The 26,588-nt window shown below is 43.2% G+C and overlaps 2 protein-coding genes and 2 pseudogenes across 2 annotated transcripts; 2 read left to right on the top strand and 2 right to left on the bottom strand.

Moving 5' to 3' along the window:
• Window positions 1-5,184: 5,184 nt before the first annotated feature.
• On the top strand, window positions 5,185-6,333 carry LOC146713963 (keratinocyte differentiation factor 1-like). Its single transcript, XM_085450534.1, has one exon. The coding sequence runs from the start codon at window positions 5,185-5,187 to the stop codon at window positions 6,331-6,333; it is 1,149 nt and encodes a 382-aa protein (XP_085306660.1).
• Window positions 6,334-14,850: 8,517 nt separating this feature from the next.
• On the bottom strand, window positions 14,851-16,146 carry LOC146713962 (mannose-1-phosphate guanylyltransferase catalytic subunit beta pseudogene; annotated as a pseudogene).
• A 7-nt stretch (window positions 16,147-16,153) lies between these two features.
• Window positions 16,154-16,612, bottom strand: LOC146713961 (coiled-coil domain-containing protein 12 pseudogene; annotated as a pseudogene).
• A 323-nt stretch (window positions 16,613-16,935) lies between these two features.
• Window positions 16,936-17,319, top strand: LOC146713960 (uncharacterized). The gene has a single exon (XM_085439335.1). The coding sequence runs from the start codon at window positions 16,936-16,938 to the stop codon at window positions 17,317-17,319; it is 384 nt and encodes a 127-aa protein (XP_085295461.1).
• Window positions 17,320-26,588: the final 9,269 nt, after the last annotated feature.

The raw sequence follows: 26,588 nt of genomic DNA, 5'->3' as shown, positions 1-26,588 counted from the left end.
GTATCATGAAGTAATGCACTAATGGCTTGGAAACTGTAATTGTTTGTCTTTCTAAAGTTTTTTTTTTATTTTATTTTTTTATTTGTCTTCCTTTTCTGGCAGATTTTCTTCCCCTTATGTGTTACTGTTTATTCAAGAAGATGGTGTTATTTTGGTAAGTACATGCAAATTCCTTACATATTTATCACAACAGTATTTGTCACAGTATTGCAGGGACAAGTTTATCTATCTCATCTTAAGGGTTCTTGTGATTATTAATATTGATATTATTAATATCAATTAATATATATGATTAAATTTCTTTTATCCAGGACAAAAGAAAAAAAAACTTCTGAAAGTGAAATGAAAAACAGGAATTTAGTTCTTGTGAGTTAAGAGGATGCAGAGCATATGCTTAGATGGAGGTGGATCATTCACTGTGGTGATCCCTGAAGGAAACAGCCAAGAGAAAGAGGATCAGATTGCAAAAAAAATGTGGTTTGTGTGCATACATGAGTCTTTACGGTACCCACAGGACTTCTGAAGTACAAGTACTCTGAAGTTTGCAGAGCAATTTCAGAGATGTTTGGGGATTACATGGCAAGCATGTTTTTAGTTGCACATCTAAATTTTCTCTGCTCTCTGTTTGGGCCAGAGATCCAATGTTGTCCATGACTATCTCCCCTTCAACAAATATTCCAATGTCATCATAATTAGGGCTGGGTATCGTCACTGATTTCTAGAATCGATTCAATTCCGATTCACAAGGTCCCAAATCGATTCGATCCACGATTCGATTTAATTCGATTCGATTCGATTTAAATCTGGGAAATTTTGACAGTCAGAAGTATAATTCAGATCAGAACATTTACATATTTTTGTATCTATAAAAAGGAAGCTGACACTCGCAAGACTTTATCCAAGGTGTGAGCATCACAGCAGATGCCTTTGTGTCAAAGTAGCTGAAGATAAAACACAGAAAAACATGAAGGTGATTTTCCTGGCCTGGGATTTTATAAAAATATTCTGCAGTACATCAAAAACGAAAGAAAACCATTAATTAATGAACATTGCCTCTGACGTTACAGCGGTTTTATTAGACACACGGCTAAGCATTTTGCATTTTGAATAATATTAAAAAGTTTAAATTTGTTCAGTATTGAACAGCAGAAATGAGGTTTTCTTTTCGGAAGAATGTAAAAGGGAAAAAAACAGCGGCCGACAGCGCTGTAAACAACAGTAGACTTGTGCGTAACAAGCAAGCGAATAATGAAGAAAGCAAAACTGTTCGAGAGAGAGAGGGGGGGGAGGGAGGGAGAGAGGGAGAGCTGCGCATCGCAATGGAAGCAAAACAGTAAAAGAGTGAATTCATGACGATGTTTATGTGAAGCGTTTGGATCTTCTTTTGCTGCTGGTTCGGTCAATATTGTTTGGAGAGAGATCAAACTAACAGCTTTAGAATCAGCGCATAAAGGGCGTGAACACAAAGCGCGGACCCGGATCAGCGAGCTGTCGGCTTTCAGCCCCGACTGTGAGAAAGGCGACATCTAACTGATTCTGATCCGCGGGTTGTGCTGTGTGTTTAAGTCTATGTGCAGAATCCCTGTACCTGCTCTCATTTACTGTTTGGTGGTTCTTGAAATTTTGTGAGATGTCACCAGAGATTCTGGCATTTCGGACAAAATAAATTTATATTAAAAAATCAATTCAGGATTTTAATGAATCGATTTTACGTTATCCAAGCCAGAATCGATTTTAATCGATGAATCGATTATAAAAACCCACCCCTAATCATAATGTCCATTTTGTCCATCCTCCTTGTTGATGACATAAATGCCCATGGTGTGCTTCTTCAGGTCTGTCTGGATATCATCTCCTTCAATGTCCTAAACATTTAATATCTGCTGGATAGGAAGATTTCTAAAACCACACATCAAGAGAATGCTGTTATGTAAATTACCAATGACTGGTGCTCTTGTGAATAGGAGTGAAACTCTTGTACAACAATCATTTGTTCTGTGTTATGTTTTGATTGAACATTTTAACTTTCAATAATGAATGTTTCACGTGTGGTACATTTGAGTAGCTTGAAGAGCAATTTTGTAATTATTCAGTTATAGCTGCTGCCCTGCGTATAATCAGTGTTAACTCAACCGAATTTAAAAGAAAACAAAAAAAAATAATTCATGATTACCACACTGCAGCACACTGGTAACACTTTAAAGACTATTAATTGTTTTGAAGCGAGTATGTTAGGTCAGAAAACATGTAAAACATTCAGAATCTTCAAGGAAGGACTAGAATGGAAAGACAGTGGTCAATAAGCAGTAAGGAAAACACAAGTTTAGTTTTAAGTCTAATTACCTTATTAAAATGCAATTTCTAAATATGGATCGCAGAACAGCAAGTCTGAAACTGGTTAGTTTGTGGATGCATCAGTTTCTTTTTTTTTTTTTTTCTCCCCTGTCCCATTTGGTTCTTTAGCCATCAGAATTGTTGTCTGAAGACCAACAAGGATACCCAATGGATTTACTTTGCCAAATGGATCATCGTGGCATTACCTTATTGGTCCATTTGGTCGATCTTTGTTTTTATTATTTATTATATTTTATTTTCAGATGTTACAGACGGGACAGACATGAGTGAGGGATAGGAAAGGGAGAAAGAAAGAGGAAAGAAAGGTAAAACAGAAGGGGAGAGGGACAGTGAGAAAGGGGGGGAGAAAAAAAAATAAAAATCTCCTGGATCACCTGTTGAGAGAAGAATAGAAAACAAGCAAAAAAAAGACAAAAAAAAAACAAAGCAACATACTAAACACAACACCATCGCATTAATCTAGCTAAGTGTAAACAGCAGCAAATACTAAATATTCAATGTTGTTGTGCAGCACGCAGGACAGATGTGCTTCGAAGTAGCAGCCAAGAAAGGTGTAATTTGGGTCTACGAGCAGTGAACACCCGTGTGCATACCTGTGTGGATCAGCGCGCTTGTATTCCAAAGGTTTCTCCATGTAACGATCTGCTAGGGAGTGTGGGGGGGCCACAGCCCCGTCCTCCAGGGTGTGAAGCAGGTATGGAGGAGATCAAAACTCCAGACATCCGGAGGTCCCCAGAACACAAGAGACCATGGAAGACCAACAGAGGGGCAGCCGCGCCACTGTTCCAGTAAGAGCTGAGGAGAGTCCCAGATGAGGGTTCACTCAGCAGCCGCGGAGCAGAAGCCAGGGGGAGTTGCAGTGACGCGCCCATGAGCTCCGCCGGCCGCCAGCTGTGCCTGAGTGACCGAGCCCCAGGCCGAGAGGCCGGGGGCACCCCACCCCCGAAGGGGCCCGAGCGAGCGCCAGGCTCCAGGCCCCGATAAGCGGCCGCCAAGGAGTGAGCCGGTGTGTACCTGGACGCCCACCCCCAGACACAAAGAACCACCAACGCACCGACACCTGAGGGAGTCCGCCACTGGCAGGGGAAGTGGTGGTAGGTGGAGATAGGCCTCCAAACCTTGGAGGGCCTGAGATGTCCCCAGAGAGGTGGCGTCTGATACCCAGCCTGACATATAGACACAGACATACAGGCACACACAGACACAAACATCCATTCCCCCCCTCATGCTCTCATATGCACTTACTCCACACTCAACCAACGTGGAGACAAACATAAAGAGACGCTGTACACACGATCACACTCCCCAAGCGTACTCTACAAACCGGGTCTAGGTACCCTTGCCCCTGGAGGAGGGAACCGCACCCAGACCCAGGTGGTGTTACCCTTTTCCCTGCGGTGGGGAGAGGCAGACCACTCCGACTCCGTAGCAGCAGGGAGGCCCCACACTCCAGACCGCAGTCGGACGGCCAACTCCACCTAGCCCTCCCGCTCCAGCAGGCCGCAGAGAATGGGGGTGGGAGAAGACTCCAAACCTCCCTCCACCCGCTCATTGTAGTGTTGATGCATGTGTGTTCTAAGGTGCAATTAAAACCCAGGAGGGCATGGAGCTACCTGCCAGAGAGCAGCAGGTAAGCACATAGTCCCTCCTGATAGCCCTCAATGTCTAAGTGTATTTAAAATTGAGAGGTGGGCAACGACGCCAGGGGTGAGGTGTACACCCTGATGGTAATTTGGACTCCGTGATTGTGCCCACCCCCAAGATCCTATATGTATGTGTAATGAGAGTGTGAATAATGTGAATGTCTAAGTTGTGGGATAAAATTGAGGCAGAGGCAGCCAGAAGGGGACAGAGGGGGGGTAGCCTCCTCTGCACCCTGGTGACATACCCCTACTCCAAGGCCCTGCATGTGTGGGTGGTTGTGGTGGAGCGGGAAGAGGGAGGCAGCTGGAGATGGGGAGGGAAGGAAGGGAGGGGCAGGTAACCCCTCCCTGGGGCCAGCTCCCCCGCTGACCCCAGTAGGCACTCCCACACTCCGCGACCCGCCAGGGGAAGGGGGCCCAGGCCCATCCAGACCGGGGCCCAGTGCAGCAGCGCCGCCCGGCCCCACAGAGCCCGGGACAGTCCACCCAACCCCACCACAGAGAAAACTGCACCCACCCCACCATCAGTTTCTAATTGTGATACTTTATACTGCTGGCAGTGTTTTATTCTTTTATGTAAGGAGTTTTTTTTTCTTTTTTAGAGGAAGAGAAACATTGGTTAACATTTCTCTTGTCTGTTGTTTCTGTTTTGTTTGAATACAGCTTTGTAAAGCTAGTTCATAGGCAAAAGTTTTGTAATTTGTATTATACAAATTGCAGCAATTTCCCTTAGAGATGTGGATTCTTATTCTGTTTGCAACAAATTTAGCATTAATAAATGATGTGAAAGAATTTTGTAGTTTTCATTATTGACGTTTTTAAAAACTACAAATCAGGGTAAGCAATATTTTTTTAAGTAAACTTAACTTAATTGAAATAGAGAGAAATTAACAATTTGATTGATTTGAATATAAGTTTGGGACATAAGTGTAAAGGAAACAAATTATTTTGGTACACTTAACACGACCTTAGTTGGACTTACTAATAATATTTGACTAAGTCGTATCCACAACAGTTAAGTTAAAGTAGCTTAAAAATATATGTTGGTTTTACTCGCTTAAATTAAATTCAGTGTACTTAAAAAATATTTCTGGATTCAAACAAATTTATTTTGTGCAACAACTTGTCATAAAAAAAATTGAGTAAATTGAACAAAACATTATTTTCAGTGCAGGCTTTTTGAGCCATGCCTGGCCACAGCACAGGGGCTCCACGCCACAAGTACCCCAACTCTTGCTCTAGGGCGGACAACCATCGAACCAACCGGACTATATCCAGGGACAGCACAACCAGCCAAGACTCCTACAAGGATCCTCATGGGGAGCAAATACGTGACCACTCCCGCTATTCAGAGGGCAGGTATGGTCGAGGAAGAAGCCACCCTCGAAACGGCACAGGAAGGGGTTCAGAGACAATAGGATTTATTCCGGGGTCGGCAGACAGCGTGCCGAGCAGCAGGCAGTCCTGTGCCTCCATGGGCTGGAGTAGCTGTAAGGCTCTTATCTGTTCTGTTCTCACCTGTGGATTTTATGGCACCCGGGAGCCCTGGGTTAACAAGAGCTCCACAGACCATACCCCCAAAACGGTCGGTGACCCTCGACCTCCTAACGGCATAGCTGTGAAAACCCCTGGCATGTCTTTGGAGCCCAATAATAAGCAGCCCAAGACCCCCAGGTTGCCCCTGAATGACAGTTTCCGTTACCCAGATGTGCACATAGCAGGTCAGAAGGTAAAGTACCCAGTTGCTGACCCCAAACGGGGTCGCGCATCAGGTAAAGGGGATAACCAGCGGCCGGTCAGCAGCACCAGCCTTATATCCTACGAAGACTACGACTTGGATGAGCAGAGCGACAAAGACATTGACTCTCTGATCACCAAGAAGCTGCTGGAGCTTTACGCCCTGCATCGGATTGACCAGCTGGCCAAGTGCACCTCTGATTCCTCCTTCTCCCGCGAGATCAGCGAGCTCATCTACAGCATCGCTCAGGACTACAACCTGGAGGATCAAGAGGCCGAGTGCAAGCTGGTGCACGGGGTCATCCGCATCAGTACGCGGAAGGGCAAAAGGAACAAGGGCTACCTGTCGACCGGGCAGCATCATAACAGCAGGAGGGATGGGACCCTCCCCGACAGTGGCAACGAGACCATGACAAACACCTTCATGAGCAGTGATTTTCCAGAGGTGAAAGTGTCGGAGCAGACACCATCAGACGAGCTGGCGAGAAAGATGAGAAATTACAGCGGGCGAACATATTCCTCCAGCACTACTACGGCTTACTCAGCGTACCACCACGACACTGAAACCTACTCCTCAGGCGCTCCTCTGATTCTCTAAAAGTCAAACAAAAACAATGAGATGTAGCCAGTTACATGTTATGCATTGTGATTTATTTTGAAATGTACGTCCATTCATGTCGTCTTACATAGTCAGGGACTGAAATCCACCTTCAAAATATACTATCATGAGTGCTTAAGCAGTGTGTTTGTTTTATTCACAAGACAAGAATAGACGGTCTTAATATAAAGTCAAAATAAAACTAAAGCAAAAAGCTCTGTCTCTCCTGAGTGGTTTAGGCTTGTGCCTTGTTCAACCTCATTGCTCATCTTACTAATTTAGAATAAATAGGATGTCACCAATTATTAGCTTCATAACTACAACTGTAGACACTCATCATGGTTCACTCGCTTGATAATTAAAGCAGTTTCTACACTCATGGAAACAGACAACACGTGGTACATGACACATGTGGCAAGATCACAAACCTTGTCAAACACAATAGGAAATCATAACAACGTGAGGAAAGGGACAGGTGGACTTCTTTGGTGCTGCAGGAACTACCCAGGTACAGAGGGAGGAAAATGTGGAGCTGTTAGCAACATGTTCAGCACCACTGCTGCTAAATTTGGGACATTTTGCAAAGTCACTTACGTCTACCTTTAGTCAACCCCTGTTTTAAGGACAGTAGTGGGTTTGAGCAGGATTCGAACCTGGGCCTCCTGGTCTCAATGCGGCTATTCATCCCATTGTGTTCTCAAAGCATTTCATGCGACCTTAAAGCTCTCACGAATTACATTAAGTTGCTGAACCCTGACCTCTGACGTGGCAGATTAGTTGGCTTAGCTATAAACTTTGGTGTGTAACTCTGTATGGATCGAAGAATGTATTGACAGTGGGGGTCTGCCTGTCGTAAAATGAGTAAAAGCTGCCTCAGCCAGATAAACAATAGAATTAGAGGAAAACTACTGAGGAGGGGGATACAGGGCAGCCCCGGCCTCTCCTCCAGCTGGGATATCCAAAGAATCGGTGAGGTCAAGAAGTAAACCTCAAGGCTATATTTTGAAAAAAAAAAAGGAATTCCCAGCATCCTTAACTCTACAGAGCTCCATTAGTTCAAATGTACACAAATCAAATTGGTTATGAAATCAGTAATGAAATCAATACATGCTAAAATAATAGCTGTATGGGTTCAGCTTGGAGTAAAATGTGTCTTTGAAATCACCTAATATCAGCTCACTTGGCCTAGATTTAGTCAGGTTAGGTTGTAGAGCATTTTGAGTGGATTATATTGGCTAGGTATCATTAACCTATACGTGTACTTCCACTAAAACAGCCAGTGTAGGCTTTCAAAAAATAAAAATAGAACTCAATATTTCATACAGAGATAATACCTTGCAACTATAAATGTAATACTTTCAGTCATATTTGTTGTTTTTTTAATATAATGTTTTTAAATGTGGGTGATAACTTTTAAAGGTTTATTTCTTTTCTGATAGTGTTTCATAGTAAAACAAGAAGTGTTGTGATGTCTTGTACTATGAAGGTATGATTGTAAAGAGCAAACGGGTGAGGTGTTTCAGGTGTGCAGATCCGACTACAAGCCAACGAAATGAAGATAAAAAATTTCAGAGGTGGGCCATTCTGGTGTCACAAATTTATGAAACGAAAAGGACTGTACATCTGACAGAGTGGAGAAGTGTGAAAACATCCACGATCACCAACAGATTTCAACCGGCTGGACTGCTGCTTGATGGAGATGAGGACACCGCCACGGCCCTTCAGAGGGTGTTCGACTCCAACACTGACAACGAGAATTTTTTTGGTTTTGAAAGCCGACACTGGAGAAGAGGACTTTGGTGGTTTTAGTGCGCAGGAAGAAGAGAAAGATGGTGGTGAATGACTGACTTTTCTTCTTGTTAAAGCCATGTTACTGCACCTGAGCCTAAAAGGTAGGCCAAATCGTTTTTTCTGGTGTGCTGTAGGTTATTGTTATGTACTACTACATTTGTTACTCGTTTATAAAGCACAGTACATGTTTCGTTCTTGTAATTACCGGTACTTGTACATAAAAAGTTGTGCAAATATGTACCGGTAACTTGTTTTTCAAAATATTAATACAAGGGATGTGTTCCCAAACAGCCATCTCTTTCCTGACAATCCTCTTTGTGCATATTCTCTTACATATGGTAAGCAAACATTAAAGCACCTGCGGCTTTTAGTCAGGTGCGGCTGATGTAGGTACAAAACAGGATTTTCCCCTGATTTTAGCTTGTGCGGCTAATATTCAGGTGCGCTTTGTAGTCCGGAAAGTACGATAATTTAATTTCAAGGGGAAATTAAGTCTCACTGAGGTTAAAGGCCAAAGAATAAAAGTGGGTTTTAAGACGCAATTTAAAATTGGACAGTGAAGGGGCCTCTCTAACGTGCAAGGGCAAATTATTCCATAATTTTGGAGCCACGATAAAGAAGGCCCGCTCCCCTCTGAGCTTCCTCCTGGATCTCAGTACCTCCAGGGGCAGCTGACCTGGGAGACCGACAGGGTGTGTGGAGATGAAGAAGCTCAGAGAGGTAAGGCGGGGCAAGACTGTGAACATAAGAATTTTAAAATTAACTCTAAAAGACACAGGCAGCCAGTGCAGTGAGGCTGGGACAGGGGTTATATGCTCTATTTTAAAAGTTCCTGTTAGGAGTCATGAAGCAGCGTTTTGAACCAGCTGCAGACTTGAGAGCAATGACTGACTGACCCCCACGTAAAGTGCGTTACAGTAGTCCAGGCGCGAAGAAATAAAAGCATGGATCACTGTTTCAAGGTGCTGCCTTGAAAGAAAAGATTTTACTCTTGTCAGTCGCCTTAAATGATAAAAACTGGACTTCACCACTGCTCTGATTTGGTTGTCCAATTTAAAATCACCATCCAACTTAAAACCAAGATCAGTAACAACAGGTTTAAAATAAACTTCCAGGGGTCCCAAATCTACAGAGAAGGACTCGCAGGGACCACTGGGTCCAAACACCAACAACTCTGTTTTCTTTTCATTAACATTTAAAAAGTTTAGAGCCAACCAAGCTTTAATGTCATCTAGGCATGTTGTGAGAGGTTTTATGGAGATGCCACCCTTCTGCTTCAGGGGCAAATAAATTTGGATGCCATTATCATCTAGAAAATCTTTCAGTTGACTAAAAACAATTTTCTCTAAATCCTTGGAAAGTAAAGGGAGCTTGGAAGTAGGCCTATAGTTCGCTAAAACGGTGTGATCAAGGCCAGGTTTCTTAAGCAGTGGCTGCACTAGTGCATGTTTGAAACTTGCAGGAACCACACCAGAAGACAGACTGCTGTACCTTCTCTCTGTATTTAGACTCATTGTTGTTGGTGATGAGACCCACCACTGTTGTGTCATCTGAAAACTTGATCATGTGATTTGAGCTGTACTGTGCAGTACAGTCATGTGTTAGCAAGGTGAACAGCAGTGGACTAAGCACACAGCCCTGTGGTGATCCTGTACTCAGTCTGTGTTATTTCCTATGGAGACAGACTGGGACCTGTCAGTTAGGAAGTCCAAGATCCAGTTGCAGAGAGTGATGTTTATTCCCAGTAGGTCCAACTTCTTTACCAGCCTCTGGGGAATGACAGTGTTGAATGCTGAGCTGAAGTCATTAAACAGCTATCTGGCATACGTGTCCTTTTTGTTGAGATGGGAGAGAGAAAGGTGAACAGCAGACGAGATGGCATGATTTCTGGAGCGGTTTGGGCAGTAGGCAAACTGTAGCAGCTCCAGATTTGGTGGAAGGTGAGTTTTCATGTGCCTCAATACCAGCCTCTCAAAGCACTTTGCGATGATGGGTGTAAGTGTCACCAGCCGGTAGTCATTGAGGCTGGAAACAGTGGCACTTCTTTGGTACTCGGGTGATTTTTGTAGTTTTGATGCATAGATCAGTGGTGTATTTAAGATTGTCCAATCTGGGGGAGGGGTGAAGCCTTGTATGCTGAATGTTTGAGTAAACAAGGTCTAACATGCTGTCCCCTCTTGTCGCAAAGTCAATGTTCTAATGAAATTTGGGCAGAACTGATTTTTATCAGGTATCTCTCCCTCCTTTTTTGTGACATTGGCAGGACTTTTGTTTTGTTGTAATTATAAAAGACCAAATTGGTTGTGAGAGTTGATCATTCAAGATCAGCTTAGCAGACAAAACACAGTTTAAGTGTCATGGTGAGCTGTGCTGGAGGCTAGAGTAGGGCCCAAATACAGGACTCTGAGACAATATTAACTTAAAGAGGCAGCTTTTTTTGATATAGTAATTACATAAAGCAAAGTACAAGACAAAACACTAAAAGAAGCAAACAAAAGATAAAGTTGAACTCAGATCTTGGCAACTGAAGCACTCATAACCAGATATAACTGAGAGAACATGAAAGACACTCTATGGCACAGCTACTATGGAGAACATGACAAAGAACAGAGGGCACACATGAAGGATAACGAGGAGATGGGTAACAGGTGTGAACACAGCTGGGACTAATCAGTCATGGCCAGACACAGAGGAAGGAAAACCGGTTACACTTTTTGTTTTCTTTTATTTTTCAATACCAAACTGTCATAATACACATAGGTACATATAGAAATGATCTTTTTCTTTTTTATAGCATATAAAAAAAAAAAAAACATAAATGGGATGAGTACCTGAATACCCCCACTCCCTCCCAATAATGTAAAAATGAATATGTTACAGAGGAAATGAATTAACCCATACAAAATATACAAAAAAAAGCAAGAACAAGAAATCAACAATAAGATAGTAGTGCGTATCCTTATAGTTTAATATTAACATTAATAAATATTGATAAATCTTAAATATTAAGAGTAGTAACAATATTAATATTACTGAATCCCTGCTCAGCGGTTGAAACAAATTAATAATGCTGGAATATCTTTAAATAAAGCATTCTTATAAGGTAGAACAGCCACTGCCGGGAATAGCAGAACAATTTGTACACTGTCATATGGTGGACTACAGAGAGAGTTCTACTTTTCTAAGTATTTAAGTAATGGTTTCCAGTGAGTAAAAAAAAAAAAAAAATCTATTGGATGAGCCTCTGATGGAGAATTTTATCTTCTCCAATTTTAAGAGTCCTAAGATATCCTGTAACCACACTTTAATTAATGGTGGCTGAGATGATTTCCACAACAACAAAATTATTTTTCTAGCGATGAGAGAAGCAAAGGCCATAAGGTTATTTTGAATAGTTGTAGTATGAAGGTTATTTGGTGGTTTTCCAAATATAGCGATATGTGGAGTCGGAATCAATTTTATACCCAATATATCTGAAATTATTTTGAAGAATTGATGCCAAAATTCAGACAACCTAGGGCATGCCCAGGACATATGAGTAAGATTGCAAGGTATCTGTGAGCATCTGTTACATTTATCATCAAATTTATCTGGGTAAAATGTTGACAGTTTTTCTTTACAGTAGTGTAATCTGTGGAAAATTTTAAATTGTATTAATGAAAGTCTGGCACAACTACAAGACAAATTAATGGCCCCTACCGCTCCATCCCACAACAACTCAGAAAAACTCATATGGAGTTCTGACTCCCATTTCATCTTGGTACTGTTTAAAAGAGATTCACTAAAATCGGATTTAATGAAATTAAAGCGAGTAACTAGTTCGTTAAAACTTGCAAAAACCTCATTTACGTATAGATCATCAGTACCTTTATGTTCTAAAACAGAGAATCTTAAGTCAATCTTTGCTGGAACAAATAAGTGATTGTGGCAGATCGGGGTTGCAAGAGGGAGGGTGAGCCAACCAAAGTGTCAAATTTTTAATGTTTCAGTAACAACTGGGTTGGAAGACCGGTTTAATAGGGATGATTGTGAGGTATCACATGCTAAAGCAAGTAATGACGAGGAACAGGAGGCTGCTTCACTCTGGCACCAATTAGTATAGGGAGACATACACCACAATAATGTATTATACATGTTAGATGCCCAATAACACAGCTTTATTGCTGGAGGGAAACGGCGAAACAAACTGATAAGAAACTACACTGGGAAGCAATACACTAGCACACAGAGAAACACACGGCCATGAATGAGGGAGAATGCGACACTGAACAGAGGGAGACACAGACATAAATACACAGAGATTTAATGAGGGAGGTGGGAGCACATGGGGAACACAGCTGACACAGATAATCATAACGAGACAGGGCAGGAGCAACACAACATGACACATACTGACGGGAGACTGTCAAAGTAAAACAGGAAGTACACAGAGGCGCAGACAGGAGGAGAGAGGGAGCACAGGGAGAGCACAGACATAACAGGCTGGGGAAAACGTGGAATAAAACACGAGGGGAAACGAGGGCTCACAGATACAAAGAGGGGCACACAGGGGGTAAAAGTCACAAAGGGAAGTCAAATAAGGAACAAAATTCAAAAATACATGAAACTAAGAATGCTGGGCCAACATGGCCCAGGATCATGACACCTCCAGCTGATCTATCCCCATAAAGAAGCGAGCGAGCCCTTGGACGTTTACCGGCCCAAATAAATGATGAAATAGTGTCATTTATAGTTCTGAAATAATTAGACAGACAAATGGGCAAACTTTGAAATACATATAGATATCTAGGTAATGCATTCATTTTAACATGCATTAACGTCTAAGGTGCACCATCAACACTAAACACAAACATGAAAGCAATGTTATGTGATTTGATTATTTTCATTTTATGTGCACATCAAAATGTGTGTAAATGTGTTGCTAGGCAACCAGGAGTGCCACAGTTGTTTTACATTGATTTCTACACGGTGAAAATATCTCCTGTGGTAATTCTAGATTGAAATGGTCATAGTTTATTTTTCCCACACATCCCCAAATTCTCTATATGGTGATAGGAGAAGCTGTGTTACTGTTGTGGATTTTTATGACATATATATCATACACTGGACATATATTCACATGTACACTATGCAATCATATATATACACAGATTCTCTCTCTCTCTCTCTCTCTCTCTCTCTATATATATATATATATATATATATATATATATATATATATATATATATATATATATATATATATATATATATATATATATATATATAAAACACCCAGCACGCCCCTGCGGGCGGTTTATCCTTCAAGCTCGGGTCCTCTACCAGAGGCCTGGGAGCTTGAGGGTCCTGCGCAGTATCTTTGCTGTTCCCAGGACTGCGCTCTTCTGGACAGAGATCTCCGATGTTGTTCCCGGGATCTGCTGGAGCCACTCGCCTAGCTTGGGAGTCACCGCACCTAGTGCTCCGATTACCACGGGGACCACCGTTACCTTCACCCTCCACATCCTCTCGAGCTCTTCTCTGAGCCCTTGGTATTTCTCCAGCTTCTCGTGTTCCTTCTTCCTGATATTGCTGTCATTCGGAACCGCTACATCGATCACTACGGCCGTCTGCTTCTGTTTGTCTACCACCACTATGTCCGGTTGGTTAGCCACCACCATTTTGTCCGTCTGTAGTCAACTGAAAGATTTTCTAGATGATAATGGCATCCAAATTTATTTGCCCCTGAAGCAGAAGGGTGGCATCTCCATAAAACCTCTCACAACATGCCTAGATGACATTAAAGCTTGGTTGGCTCTAAACTTTTTAAATGTTAATGAAAAGAAAACAGAGTTGTTGGTGTTTGGACCCAGTGGTCCCTGCGAGTCCTTCTCTGTAGATTTGGGACCCCTGGAAGTTTATTTTAAACCTGTTGTTACTGATCTTGGTTTTAAGTTGGATGGTGATTTTAAATTGGACAACCAAATCAGAGCAGTGGTGAAGTCCAGTTTTTATCATTTAAGGCGACTGACAAGAGTAAAATCTTTTCTTTCAAGGCAGCACCTTGAAACAGTGATCCATGCTTTTATTTCTTCGCGCCTGGACTACTGTAACGCACTTTACGTGGGGGTCAGTCAGTCATTGCTCTCAAGTCTGCAGCTGGTTCAAAACGCTGCTTCATGACTCCTAACAGGAACTTTTAAAATAGAGCATATAACCCCTGTCCCAGCCTCACTGCACTGGCTGCCTGTGTCTTTTAGAGTTAATTTTAAAATTCTTATGTTCACAGTCTTGCCCCGCCTTACCTCTCTGAGCTTCTTCATCTCCACACACCCTGTCGGTCTCCCAGGTCAGCTGCCCCTGGAGGTACTGAGATCCAGGAGGAAGCTCAGAGGGGAGCGGGCCTTCTTTATCGTGGCTCCAAAATTATGGAATAATTTGCCCTTGCACGTTAGAGAGGCCCCTTCACTGTCCAATTTTAAATTGCGTCTTAAAACCCACTTTTATTCTTTGGCCTTTAACCTCAGTGAGACTTAATTTCCCCTTGAAATTAAATTATCGTACTTTCCGGACTACAAAGCGCACCTGAATATTAGCCGCACAAGCTAAAATCAGGGGAAAATCCTGTTTTGTACCTACATCAGCCGCACCTGACTAAAAGCCGCAGGTGCTTTAATGTTTGCTTACCATATGTAAGAGAATATGCACAAAGGGGATTGTCAGGAAAGAGATGGCTGTTTGGGAACACATCCCTTGTATTAATATTTTGAAAAACAAGTTACTGGTACATATTTGCATAACTTTTTACATATATGTACAAGTACCGGTAATTACAAGAACGAAACATGTACTCTGCTTTATAAACGAGTAACAAATGTAGTTGACAAGACTTCACTCCTGCTGATCTGCCAGATCATTCTGTTCAAAGTATCTGGCAACAAGACAGATGAGCAGGTTGAGGGCGGGCAGTTTATCATCTTCCTGGCTGTCCAGCGTGCTGCGGAGCTGGGCGCATCTCCGTGCAAGCTGTCTGATGGATGAGTGAGCTTGACGCTACATGACGATTCGCGGCTCCGGGACTGACTCGTTGATGGATTTGTGAGGCAGGACGTTGGCACCGTTCAGGTAAAGCTCGTCATTGACGATCACGTCCTCCCCCAGCACCGTCACATTCTCCATACGCACCCACTGGCCGACTGACGAGCTCCACCCCACGATGCAGCTCTCCAGCCACGAGTGCGATCGAACCCTTGACCCTTTCAGCACCGTGCACCTCTTTATCCTCACGCCATCCTCCACAACAACGCCGGCGCCGATGGTGACATTCGGGCCGATGGTGCAGTTCTCCCCGATCTGTGCTGTGGGATCAACCAAGACGTTGCCGAGGAAACCGGGGCCTGTGCATAATCTCTCAGGTGCGTGTTGTCGTACTGACTGGAGGTACATACACATCTCTGTCAGGAAGTCTTTAGGCTGGCCGATGTCCATCCAGAAACCTTGCAGCTCCATGGCATACAGCTGTCCCTCCCCTGCCATGACAGGAAATATTTCTTTTTCAATGGATGTTGGTCTCAGCTGGATCCTGCTGAGCATGCTCGGATTGAAGATGTACATGCCGGCATTAATTTTGTTGGAGACAAAGACCTGTGGTTTCTCCACAAAGCGATGGATCCTCCCGCTGTCCGCCTCATACACCACCACACCGTACTTAGAGGGCTCTTCCACCCGTGTTACCACAATGGTTCCCTCCTTGCCGTGGTTGCGGTGGAACTGCAGCAGATCTTTGAACGGAAAATCACAGATGACGTCGTGAGTTGAAAACGAAGAACGGCTCACTGTCATCATTCAGAAAACAAAAAAAAAAAAAACCATATACAGAATGTACTACAAGGACAGAAGCTATGACTTGTCTGAAGACCTGACAGGAAACACTGCTTTACTCCCTGCACAATTAAATCATCCACCTCTGTATGCACAACCCAGATGTGACTGCTGCAGTAAATCTTGGGCATCTCTGTTTAGTCTCCTTGGTTTCTGTCCCATCTTGGATTCAGTCTGAATCTCCCTCCTCTGCTCCGGCCAACTCCTCTTCATGGCAACGCAGACAATCACGGATGAGTTCAGCAATGGCTCTCTGTGTTCTCCTCTCCAACTTCTCCAGTTTCTTTGCCACATCGTGCTTTAGATCCCAGTCTGGTTTTCTTGGGGCAAGATTGGCTAAATCCACTTCCTCAATGATGGGCTCTGGATTATAATTTACTTTATCTTCCACTGATGCTGGATTGGCCTTAGGCACCAGTATTTCCTTTAGCTCTTCATCCTCTGGAGCGTAATTCCTCAATGTCAGTTCTCTGTGTTCCTCTTGAGTGGCCTCTTCTAATGTGGCTTTTTTGCTCTCTGGCTCACAATCGTCCTGCTCTCGCCCATGAAGCTGTTTCTCTCTTAGTGCCTTTAGCCTCTCCTTCCTCTTTAGAGCCTGCTCCTGCCGAGTCTTGCCGCGTCCACTCATTTTAACAAGTTCTTTTCTTCGTAGTATCGAGACTAAGAGAAAATGTGGCCCGATCAGCTCAAAACCTCGCTTATATTTCTGCAGGGCGCGGGCGGATTCGTCACGCACCAATCGCAGAGAGGCTTGCGGCAGCGCGCAAATTCAATGCACTTTTCTCCAATGAGCAGCACACACCGAGGCGGGGCGATGCTCCACGTGGAGCCAGTCACCAATCACGAGCCGGAGCGGCACCGCGTCACAGCCAGTCACACACTTTAAGAGCAGCGACTCTCCTCTGTTCGCTACATTTTCTGCTCTTGTCACAGGGGGGGAAGTGAGGAAGAATGGCACGAACCAAGCAGACTGCTCGCAAGTCTACTGGCGGTAAAGCCCCCAGGAAGCAGCTGGCTACCAAGGCCGTCCGTAAGAGCGCCCCGGCCACCGGGGGCGTCAAGAAGCCCCACCGTTATAGGCCTGGTACCGTGGCTCTGCGAGAGATCCGCCGTTACCAGAAATCCACCGAGCTGCTCATCCGCAAGCTGCCCTTCCAGCGCCTGGTCCGCGAGATCGCTCAGGACTTCAAGACCGACCTGCGCTTCCAGAGACATCCAGCTGGCTCGCTGCATCCGCGGAGAGAGAGCTTAAGCTGCACGCTCTCCTACAACAACGGCTCTTTTCAGAGCCACCTCCCTCACACCAAGAGCTCGCTCCTTTATTCTTATTCTTAGTATAGTTTTTAAAATTGAATCTTATGCTCACACTTCAATCTTCATGCTGTTTCTATTCCTGAAGTTACAGTTGCCATCAACATGGAATTCACTGACTTCAGTTACGAAATTTATATTTATTAAAGTAATTTTCAAAGAAACCTGTAAGTCACTTGAACTCAAGTTCACTCATAAAATGTGTCCTTCATAATAACGTTACAGGCTATGCTAGGCTTTGGCCCACATCAGTCTGAAATTGTATGTAACCATGAATAACGTGTTTTGGAAACTAACTGCACAACAGGCAGCACTATTAGTTCTCTCAGTCTCCCACAGTAGCATTTCCAATTTTGATTGAAACTGTCAGAGAAAACGGCAGCCTCGAGCAGACCAGGATATTGGTTTACAGAGGCTGTTAAAACTATGTGTCTAACGTTAAAATGTTGGTGCCACAATAATTTCATCCTAATGGTACTGACATATTCATAGGGTTCATTTTTGAGACAAAATATCATGAGGTAGTCATGATTTTGCAAATATTCCACCTTGGAGTGCACTTTGCACAAATTGTTTTAATAATGGTGTAGTGGTGGAGTAATGGTGATACAAGAATCACAGGTGAAGTTGGATGATGACTTGGTGGTTCATGACTGTAGTTGAAGCACATGTGTGACTGTATGTATGTGGAATGGCTCACTGTTATTCATCAGGTGACAGAGGCAGCTCTGCCATGTTGTAGCTCGGACAGAGGTGAAGAGGCGAGGTCACAGGTGACTGACTGATGATTTGGTGCTATAGATTAACTAGTATTTATTATCATGACAATTGTTAGGCTGCTGATGTAAATTGTTTCATTAGTGTATATTTGACAGAGAATCTGAATTGACATGTCTCACTTTTTATATGGCACGAATCCATGTGTTATTTTATCAGGTGCCAATATGTCCTAGTGCAGTCAGAGGGGAAGAGCCAGGCCCAAAGCTGAGGCACATCAAGCACACAATAATTTTAATCTGAGGATAAAACGCATGTACTGAGGCTGAAAGAAGCTTCAGTGCTCTCACAAGACTAAAAAGATGGGTAAGGTCAACAATGACTCAAATGAGATTAAACAATCCTGCTGTATGCCATGTCCACCAGGAGAGACTGGACAGTATAGATGTAAAACAAATATGCCAGCAGTTTATCTCAGTTAACAAGAGGAGCAGGCATGTGTTTGGCTCCTTCACATGGACATTGAGTTGTTGTGTGGGACACCAGTAGTCCATGTCTTTTGCTGTAACAGTAGTTCATGTTGAGAATAAAACATCCCAGCTCACTGATTTGATCGGGGCAATATTGTGCCTCTCGTTTTGCCGAGAGATCTTTTGTGGTAATCGTAGCTAAGTGGTTTTATGGACAAAAACCACCAGGTTATTCAGTGTTCCCTTAGTGCTAATGTGTTAGAGATGTTGGTGCACTATAACTGAACTAATGTTGTTAAGTCCTTAAAGTCATATTCTTTTATTGTCATGACTGTATTTGAAGCTATTTTTATTTTTATATGATACCTGATTGATATGGAATATGGCTGAAGTAAACTAAAGCCTAAAATACTTAGTCAGTCATTTGTTTAATGGTAATTTAACATATAATTCACATATAAAACTATGAACTGTAATTTTAAATGATTTAAAAGCATGAAGAATAGCATATGTAGGCAAGTATATTTCTCCTTTTTTTTTTCTCAAGAAGTGACAAAAAGGAAAAAAGGAACAGGGCAGGGTTCAGTGGTTGAATCATCCGTCCCCACCAATGCCAAAACCAAATCTACGCCCTTGCTATGTGTTGTAACCAATGACTATGATGTAACTGTACAAAGTGTGTCAGTCTTGTCAGCCCACTAGCCCAGACACCGACCAAACCCCTACCCCAGGTTTAGCTGGTTTCAGCTTCATGTTTGTTTTCTTTTTTGTCCCTGTCAAGTTTGTGCATCTTAGTCTCTGTCTCAGTGTTTGTTTCCTGTTTTATTTCTTTCTTATTTTGGCCCTTTGTGCATTTAAACCCTTAGTTGGGAATAAATGTGGATTTTCTGCTTCAGAAGATAAAGGTCAGTTTTGCAATTTGTGAAGTTTGCCCTTTAATCTGGATTTTGGCTCAGCTTCCAGCTACACTGTGACATAACTATGGCAATGATGAGATACAGATCTCCAGTGAAGGTGTCACCATGATGAGCAAAGCAAGGCTTCATGAAAGATTTGAAGTGTTTGTGCTTGTATTGACGATTCAAAACAATCTGAAACCATCTCCACAGTGGCACCTGCTGGACAATTTGGCTATTGTCATCTCTTGATCATATTCTCTGAAATGGTGACACAGACAAGTTCTGCACAACTCCAAACAAAACCACTTATCATACCAGACCATCCATAACTCTGATCATCACATTTTGGAGAAATCCTCAAAGAAACAAGGCACCTTGCCTTTTATTGGATAGTAATAGTGAAAATGAAGAGTAAAGTGCAGAGGAAGAGGGAGACGGGGAAGACATGCAGCAAAGGGCCGCAGGTTGGACTCGAACTCAATCCGCTGTTTTCCACTGAGCTAAACTGGCCCCCGTGTTTGGTTGACTTTTAGGTTTTCTAGCACTTCTAGTTTTACTAAACTGAAAAGTAACTGAAAACGGCTAAATCACCAAAACACACACTTCACAGAGGAGGAGCAAGCAGCCACCAGACAAAGCTCACCAAGGTGGGAGAGTTGACAGGACACACCCACACAAGGTCATTAAAAATTCCCCTCTCGCCCCTGCGGGCGGTCTATCGTTTAAGGTCCTCTACCAGAGGCCTGGGAGCTTGAGGGTCCTGCGCAGTATCTTAGCTGTTCCTAGGGCTGTGCTCTTCTAGAAAGATCTCAGATGTTGATCCTGGGATCTGCTGGAGCCACTCGTCTAGCTTGGGAGTCACTGCACAAAGCACTCTGATTACCACTGGGACCACTGTTATTTTCACCCTCCACATCTTCTCTGAGCCCTTGGTATTTCTCCAGCTTTTCGTGTTCCTTCTTCCTGATGTTGCTGTCATTCAGAAGTCCCACAGGATCTTAGCTCGGTCATTCTCAACTACCTTCAACTCTCCCAGTTTGACTTCCAGGCCACACTCAGCACAGATGTTTCTGTATACTAAGCCGGCCACTTGGTTATGGCGTACCGTGTAGATGCCTGCTAGCACCTTGCACCCTGCTGTTATGTGCTGCATTTGTCATGAACAGGCTGTGTGCTGGCATTGGAGGACCCAAATGCAGACTTTGGCTACGTTCACACTGCAGGGGAAAGCGCATCAAATCTGACTTTTTTGACCCTATGCGACCCATATCGATCATGGTGTGACAGTGTGAACAGCACAAATCCAATATTTTCAAATCCGACCCAGGTCACTTTCGTATGTGGTACTGAATTCGATACATATCTAATGTTTTAGAAAGCGACTGCTGTTTGAATGGCCATGTCACCTTAAATCTATCTTCTACTTCACTGACACAAGACAGACGCCAATTATCAGCGCCGGAGAAGAGCCCGAGAAGACATCGTGAACGCTTCCTGGCCATCCCGTGTAGATGTCAGTGAAACTGTTGGGAAGACAATGTTGGAGAAACATGAACATTTTATTTGTACTGTATAATCTGCAGATTCTGACAGAAATCTGCAACTATCCTTTGAAGCACTGCTCCTCTAAAACAGCAATAAGGATAATTATTAGGCCATATGTAAATAACAAAATAACTTTAAAACTTAAAGAAAAATTGGGAAACGTAAAGTCCGAAACAAGTCTTTATATTAAGGGCCATCAGTCAAACAATACTGTTTGGTCTGAGTCTAAACAGAGCGCGTTGTTTTACTTGTAGTGTGAACAAGCAGACAAAGAAATCGGATTTGATCAAAAAATCGGAATTAAACATTAAGACCTGCAGTGTGAACATAGCCTAACAGAGGCGAAGAGTAAACAAAAAAACCCCACAGCTTTATTTGCTGGATGAGAGCTACACTAGGAAATAATATAACCTAACACACAGCAAGGGAAACATGGGGCTTAAATATACTGAGGGATAATGAGGGAATGAGACACTGGAGGAGAGCACAGCTGGGAGAAATGAAACGTGACGGGACCAAGGGGAGGCAAAACTTGAAACACTGGCATGAGACAAGGGAACGTCAAAGTAAAACAGGAAGTATAACACAAAGATGTGGACTTGACATTGAACAAAGGGAACACGGAGCACAGAGACAGGAGTGAAAGAAGACATGACTGATTGGGGAACAAGATAATAAACATGAAGACTGAACTAAACCTACCTAACTGAGAACTGTTTCAGGCAAAACCCAGCAGACTACTGTGTTTATACCAAGGAGGCAGAACATGGCAAGGTGATCACCTGGGTGGATAATTGCAGCTGGCAATGAAAAGGTAATGAAGGATGTGAAAGAAATGCTTTCAGTCCGATTTAAAATGAAAGACTTGGGCAGACTTCAGCATTTTCTGGGTATTGATTTCACTCAGTCTGAGGGATGTATAACAATGTCACAAGAAACATATGTCAATAAGATACTGATGAGGTTTAACATGCAGAACTGTAAACCCAGAGTAACTCCCTGTGATCAAAGGTGAGAGATGTGAGGACGTATAGAGAGGCTGTAGGCAGTCTTATATACCTCACATCAGGTAGTAGAACTCTCAACGTCAGAACTCCATATGAGTTTTTCTGAGTTGTTGTGGGATGGAGCGGTAGGGGCCATTAATTTGTCTTGTAGTTGTGCCAGACTTTCATTAATACAATTTAAAATTTTCCACAGATTACACTACTGTAAAGAAAAACTGTCAACATTTTACCCAGATAAATTTGATGATAAATGTAACAGATGCTCACAGATACCTTGCAATCTTACTCATATGTCCTGGGCGTGCCCTAGGTTGTCTGAATTTTGGCATCAATTCTTCAAAATAATTTCAGATACATTGGGTATAAAATTGATTCCGACTCCACATATCGCTATATTTGGAAAACCACCAAATAACCTTCATACTACAACTATTCAAAATAACCTTATTGCCTTTGCTTCTCTCATCGCTAGAAAAAGAATTTTGTTGTTGTGGAAATCATCTCAGCCACCATTAATTAAAGTGTGGTTACAGGATATCTTAGGACTCTTAAAATTGGAGAAGATAAAATTCTCCATCAGAGGCTCATCCAATAAATTTTTTTGTTTTTTTTTTACTCACTGGAAACCATTACTTAAATACTTAGAAAAGTAGAACTCTCTCTGTAGTCCACCATATGACAGTGTACAAATTGTTCTGCTATTCCCGGCAGTGGCTGTTCTACCTTATAAGAATGCTTTATTTAAAGATATTCCAGCATTATTAATTTGTTTCAACCGCTGAGCAGGGATTCAGTAATATTAATATTAATATTGTTACTACTCTTAATATTTGTTAAGATTTATATCAATATTTATTAATGTTAATATTAAACTATAAGGATACGCACTACTATCTTATTGTTGATTTCTTGTTCTTGCTTTTTTTTGTATATTTTGTATGGGTTAATTCATTTCCTCTGTAACATATTCATTTTTACATTATTGGGAGGGAGTGGGGGTATTCAGGTACTCATCCCATTTATGTTTTTTTTTATATGCTGTAAAAAAGAAAAAGATCATTTCTATATGTACCTATGTGTATTATGACAGTTTGGTATTGAAAAATAAAAGAAAACAAAGTGTAACCGGTTTTCCTTCCTCTGTGTCTGGCCATGACTGATTAGTCCCAGCTGTGTTCACACCTGTTACCCATCTCCTCGTTATCCTTCATGTGTGCCCTCTGTTCTTTGTCATGTTCTCCATAGTAGCTGTGCCATAGAGTGTCTTTCATGTTCTCTCAGTTATATCTGGTTATGAGTGCTTCAGTTGCCAAGATCTGAGTTCAACTTTATCTTTTGTTTGCTTCTTTTAGTGTTTTGTCTTGTACTTTGCTTTATGTAATTACTATATCAAAAAAAGCTGCCTCTTTGAGTTAATATTGTCTCAGAGTCCTGTATTTGGGCCCTACTCTAGCCTCCAGCACAGCTCACCATGACACTTAAACTGTGTTTTGTCTGCTAAGCTGATCTTGAATGATCAACTCTCACAACCAATTTGGTCTTTTATAATTACAACAAAATAAAAGTCCTGCCAATGTCACAAAAAAGGAGGGAGAGATACCTGATAAAAATCAGTTCTGCCCCAATTTCATCAGAACATTGACTTTGCGACAAGAGGGGACAGCATGTTAGACCTTGTTTACTCAAACATTCAGCATACAAGGTGCTGCGAGATCGATCAACTTCAGACCAGACAACAAACGACGGAGGCTCCGGAAAAGTGCAATCAAACGATGAGTTTTATTATCACAGGAGAACAACCAACCGTCAGCATACGGATTGTTTTGCTCTGACAAGAATACATTGGGTTCTGGTTTTATAGGATAAAATATCACACCTAGGTCAATACAGTTCAAAAATACATGGTGACAGACGGGCAAAAGTTCAACTCGTGCAGACAAGGGTACATCACATACACTTTTAATAACCATAAACCGACATATAACTTCTCTTTTCTACATTACTTGCCTTTTAAGGTAATAACTTCAGGTCTTGGCATCTCTGAGAGCTAATAATGGACCCTCGTCATTAATCACTAAGTAGAGTACTTTGCAGCCAGTCTCAAACTGAAGTGGAAGACGCTTAGGCCTTCGCTCAGACCTGCTACTAGATTAATATGTGTATCGTAAGCGTGCATGCAATTAACCTGCTATGTTCTCATCTCCCCTCAGCATGTATCATCTGGACCTTCTCACCAGTGAAGCTTAAAACCTTCTAGAATGGAACATCAACTCTTAACCAAGCACATTTATGCATTGTGTATAAAATGAACTCAACCTGTAAAAAGAGAAAGGTCAATGTGATGACAGACATATTCAATGCAATTTTATAAACCCTGCAGGAAATATTACTGATAAATGATACTGTAAAACATATTATTAATACATTCTTCATAAGGCAGATTATATGGTAGCAATAAAAGAATCTCTGAATCCCAACAAAGGCTTCACCCCTCCCCCAGATTGGACAATATTAAATACACCACTGATCTATGCATCAAAACTACAAAAATCACCTGAGTGCCAAAGAAGTGCCACTGTTTCCTGCTTCAATGACTACCGGCTGGTGACACTTACACCCATCATCGCAAAGTGCTTTGAGAGGCTGGTATTGAGGCACATGAAAACTCACCTTCCACCAAATCTGGAGCTGCTACAGTTTGCCTACTGCCCAAACCGCTCCAGAAATCATGCCATCTCGTCTGCTGTTCACCATTCTCTCTCCCATCTCAACAAAAAGGACACTTATGTCAGATAGCTGTTTAATGACTTCAGCGCAGCATTCAACACTGTCATTCCCCAGAGGCTGGTGAAGAAGTTGGACCTACTGGGAATAAACATCACTCTCTGCAACTGGATCTTGGACTTCCTAACTGACAGGTTGTCACGGACCCAGCTCTGGAGGACTCGGGGTCCGTGAGCAGTTTTGACTCACCTCCCGTTGATATTGTTGTTATTATTATTTTGGTGATGTGTGTGTTTTTCTGCACTGTGCTGTGTTAGTCTGTGTCCCACTCATATATATAGGCAGGGTATGGGTGTGTATGTCTGCGGGTGTGGCTGGAGGATGGAGCTCAGCCACCTGCAGGCCTGAGGGGTGTGGCCCTGCGGAAGGACTGGCCACACCTGAAGTTCATGCCATACCTGTTGGTGATCAGGGCTCGTCGGGGGAGCTACTTAGGAGAGAGTTGGAGCTCCCACCGGCGCGGGATCATTAAGCTAAGACTCCAAGTCAGTGTGTAGCATTAGGAAGTGCGGATCGTGTGTGTGCGCGCGGGTTCAGTGTTTAACGGCTGCTTCTGTATTGTCCTGCAGGTGAAACGAGGGACCAGAAGGGCAGCACGCACAGGGTGTGCAGTAACACAACAGCGGGGAGCACGAGCACGAGCACAGACGTCGGAGGGAAGCACGCACACGGGGTTCGAGGGAGCAACGGGGAGTTATTGTGTTTACAGCTTTCCACTGTAAATAAAGAGCACTGTTTGCATCGCAGAGTCTGCGTTTTGGGTCCTCCTTTCCCCACATCCCCACGGTCTGCCCTCCAGACCGTGACAGAATGATCCCGCCAACCACCATGGACCCAGCAAACTCAGGAGTTGCCACGGAGGAGAGATCTCTCGCGCAGCTATGGGATTACTGCCGGAGCGTGATCCAGGCTGTAGACCCATACAGGAGACACCTACAGGTAGTGTTCCTTGACAATTACCTCACATCCACTACCCTCACCATGAACATTTTGGACATTAACAAACTTAGGCAATTGATCACTAGTTTAAGGGAGAGCTCGAGTTTTGAATTATTTGGCTTGGGTGGCCCGAGCACGGACAGTTCGGCTGCTCTCCTAGAGACTCTTGCCGCTTGGTTTTTCACGCGTCGGCGGAGGGCTTTCCCGTCGATGCTCGCGGCACAATCGTTTGATCCGCCATTACAGAAGGCATGCCGCACTCTCCACCGCCATTCCATTACGCCTCAACCTACTCCTGCGGTTTCAGCCCGGTCAGCTGGCAACGGACCGACAGCGCTCATTACCGCAGTGAGTAAACCAGACTATATTGTTTCAATAATAAACCCTGTCATGTACGATCAAAACACAGATGAACAGCGGATTTCCATGCACGCGGCCCCGCCTTCACGGAGGAGAAAGCGTCCTCGCAAGCAGCGTTCAACCACATCCACACTCACTCCTGTGCTGGTCGAAGACTCAGGACCAGCGGCTCTGGACGCCACAGTGAGTAAAATGGACTCTGCCGGTGTTATGAATTCCCTTCCTGTAAACACGACAATAGAAACTGTTTGCTGTACCTCCAAAGACTCAGAAAATGTTCCCTCTGAGACTGTAAGCTGGGAGCTGGGGAGTTCCGAGCATACAGACCCAAATGACTTTTTGGCTCAGTCTGACCGTATGGAGACGGAGGTTCTCCCCAGGGCTTCCCCAGAGGCCAAACTGGAGGTCTCAGTTGCCTCTGGACCCCTGGAATTTGTTGAGCCAGCTGTAACATTTTCATCCTCTCCACCCTTCATAATAGCCATCTCACCCTCACCTCAGCCTGCTGCCCAGCTGGTAGCTCAGTCTTCAGTCCAGTCAGCCTCTCACCTTCATCCTCAGTTGGAGGTCGA

Source organism: Copadichromis virginalis, linkage group LG3 (genome assembly GCF_057382275.1).
Source record: "Copadichromis virginalis isolate Kocher_CV1m ecotype Utaka linkage group LG3, C_Virginalis_male_GT1.1, whole genome shotgun sequence".
Classification (NCBI taxonomy): Eukaryota; Metazoa; Chordata; class Actinopteri; order Cichliformes; family Cichlidae; genus Copadichromis; species Copadichromis virginalis.
Note: the sequence above shows the minus strand (reverse complement) of the source record. Positions and strands in the feature narration are given on the sequence as shown.

Coding starts and splice junctions, on each gene's coding strand:
- LOC146713960 (XM_085439335.1), top strand. CDS start 16,936: ATGGCACGAACCAAGCAGACTGCTCGCAAGTCTACTGGCGGTAAAGCC.
- LOC146713963 (XM_085450534.1), top strand. CDS start 5,185: ATGCCTGGCCACAGCACAGGGGCTCCACGCCACAAGTACCCCAACTCT.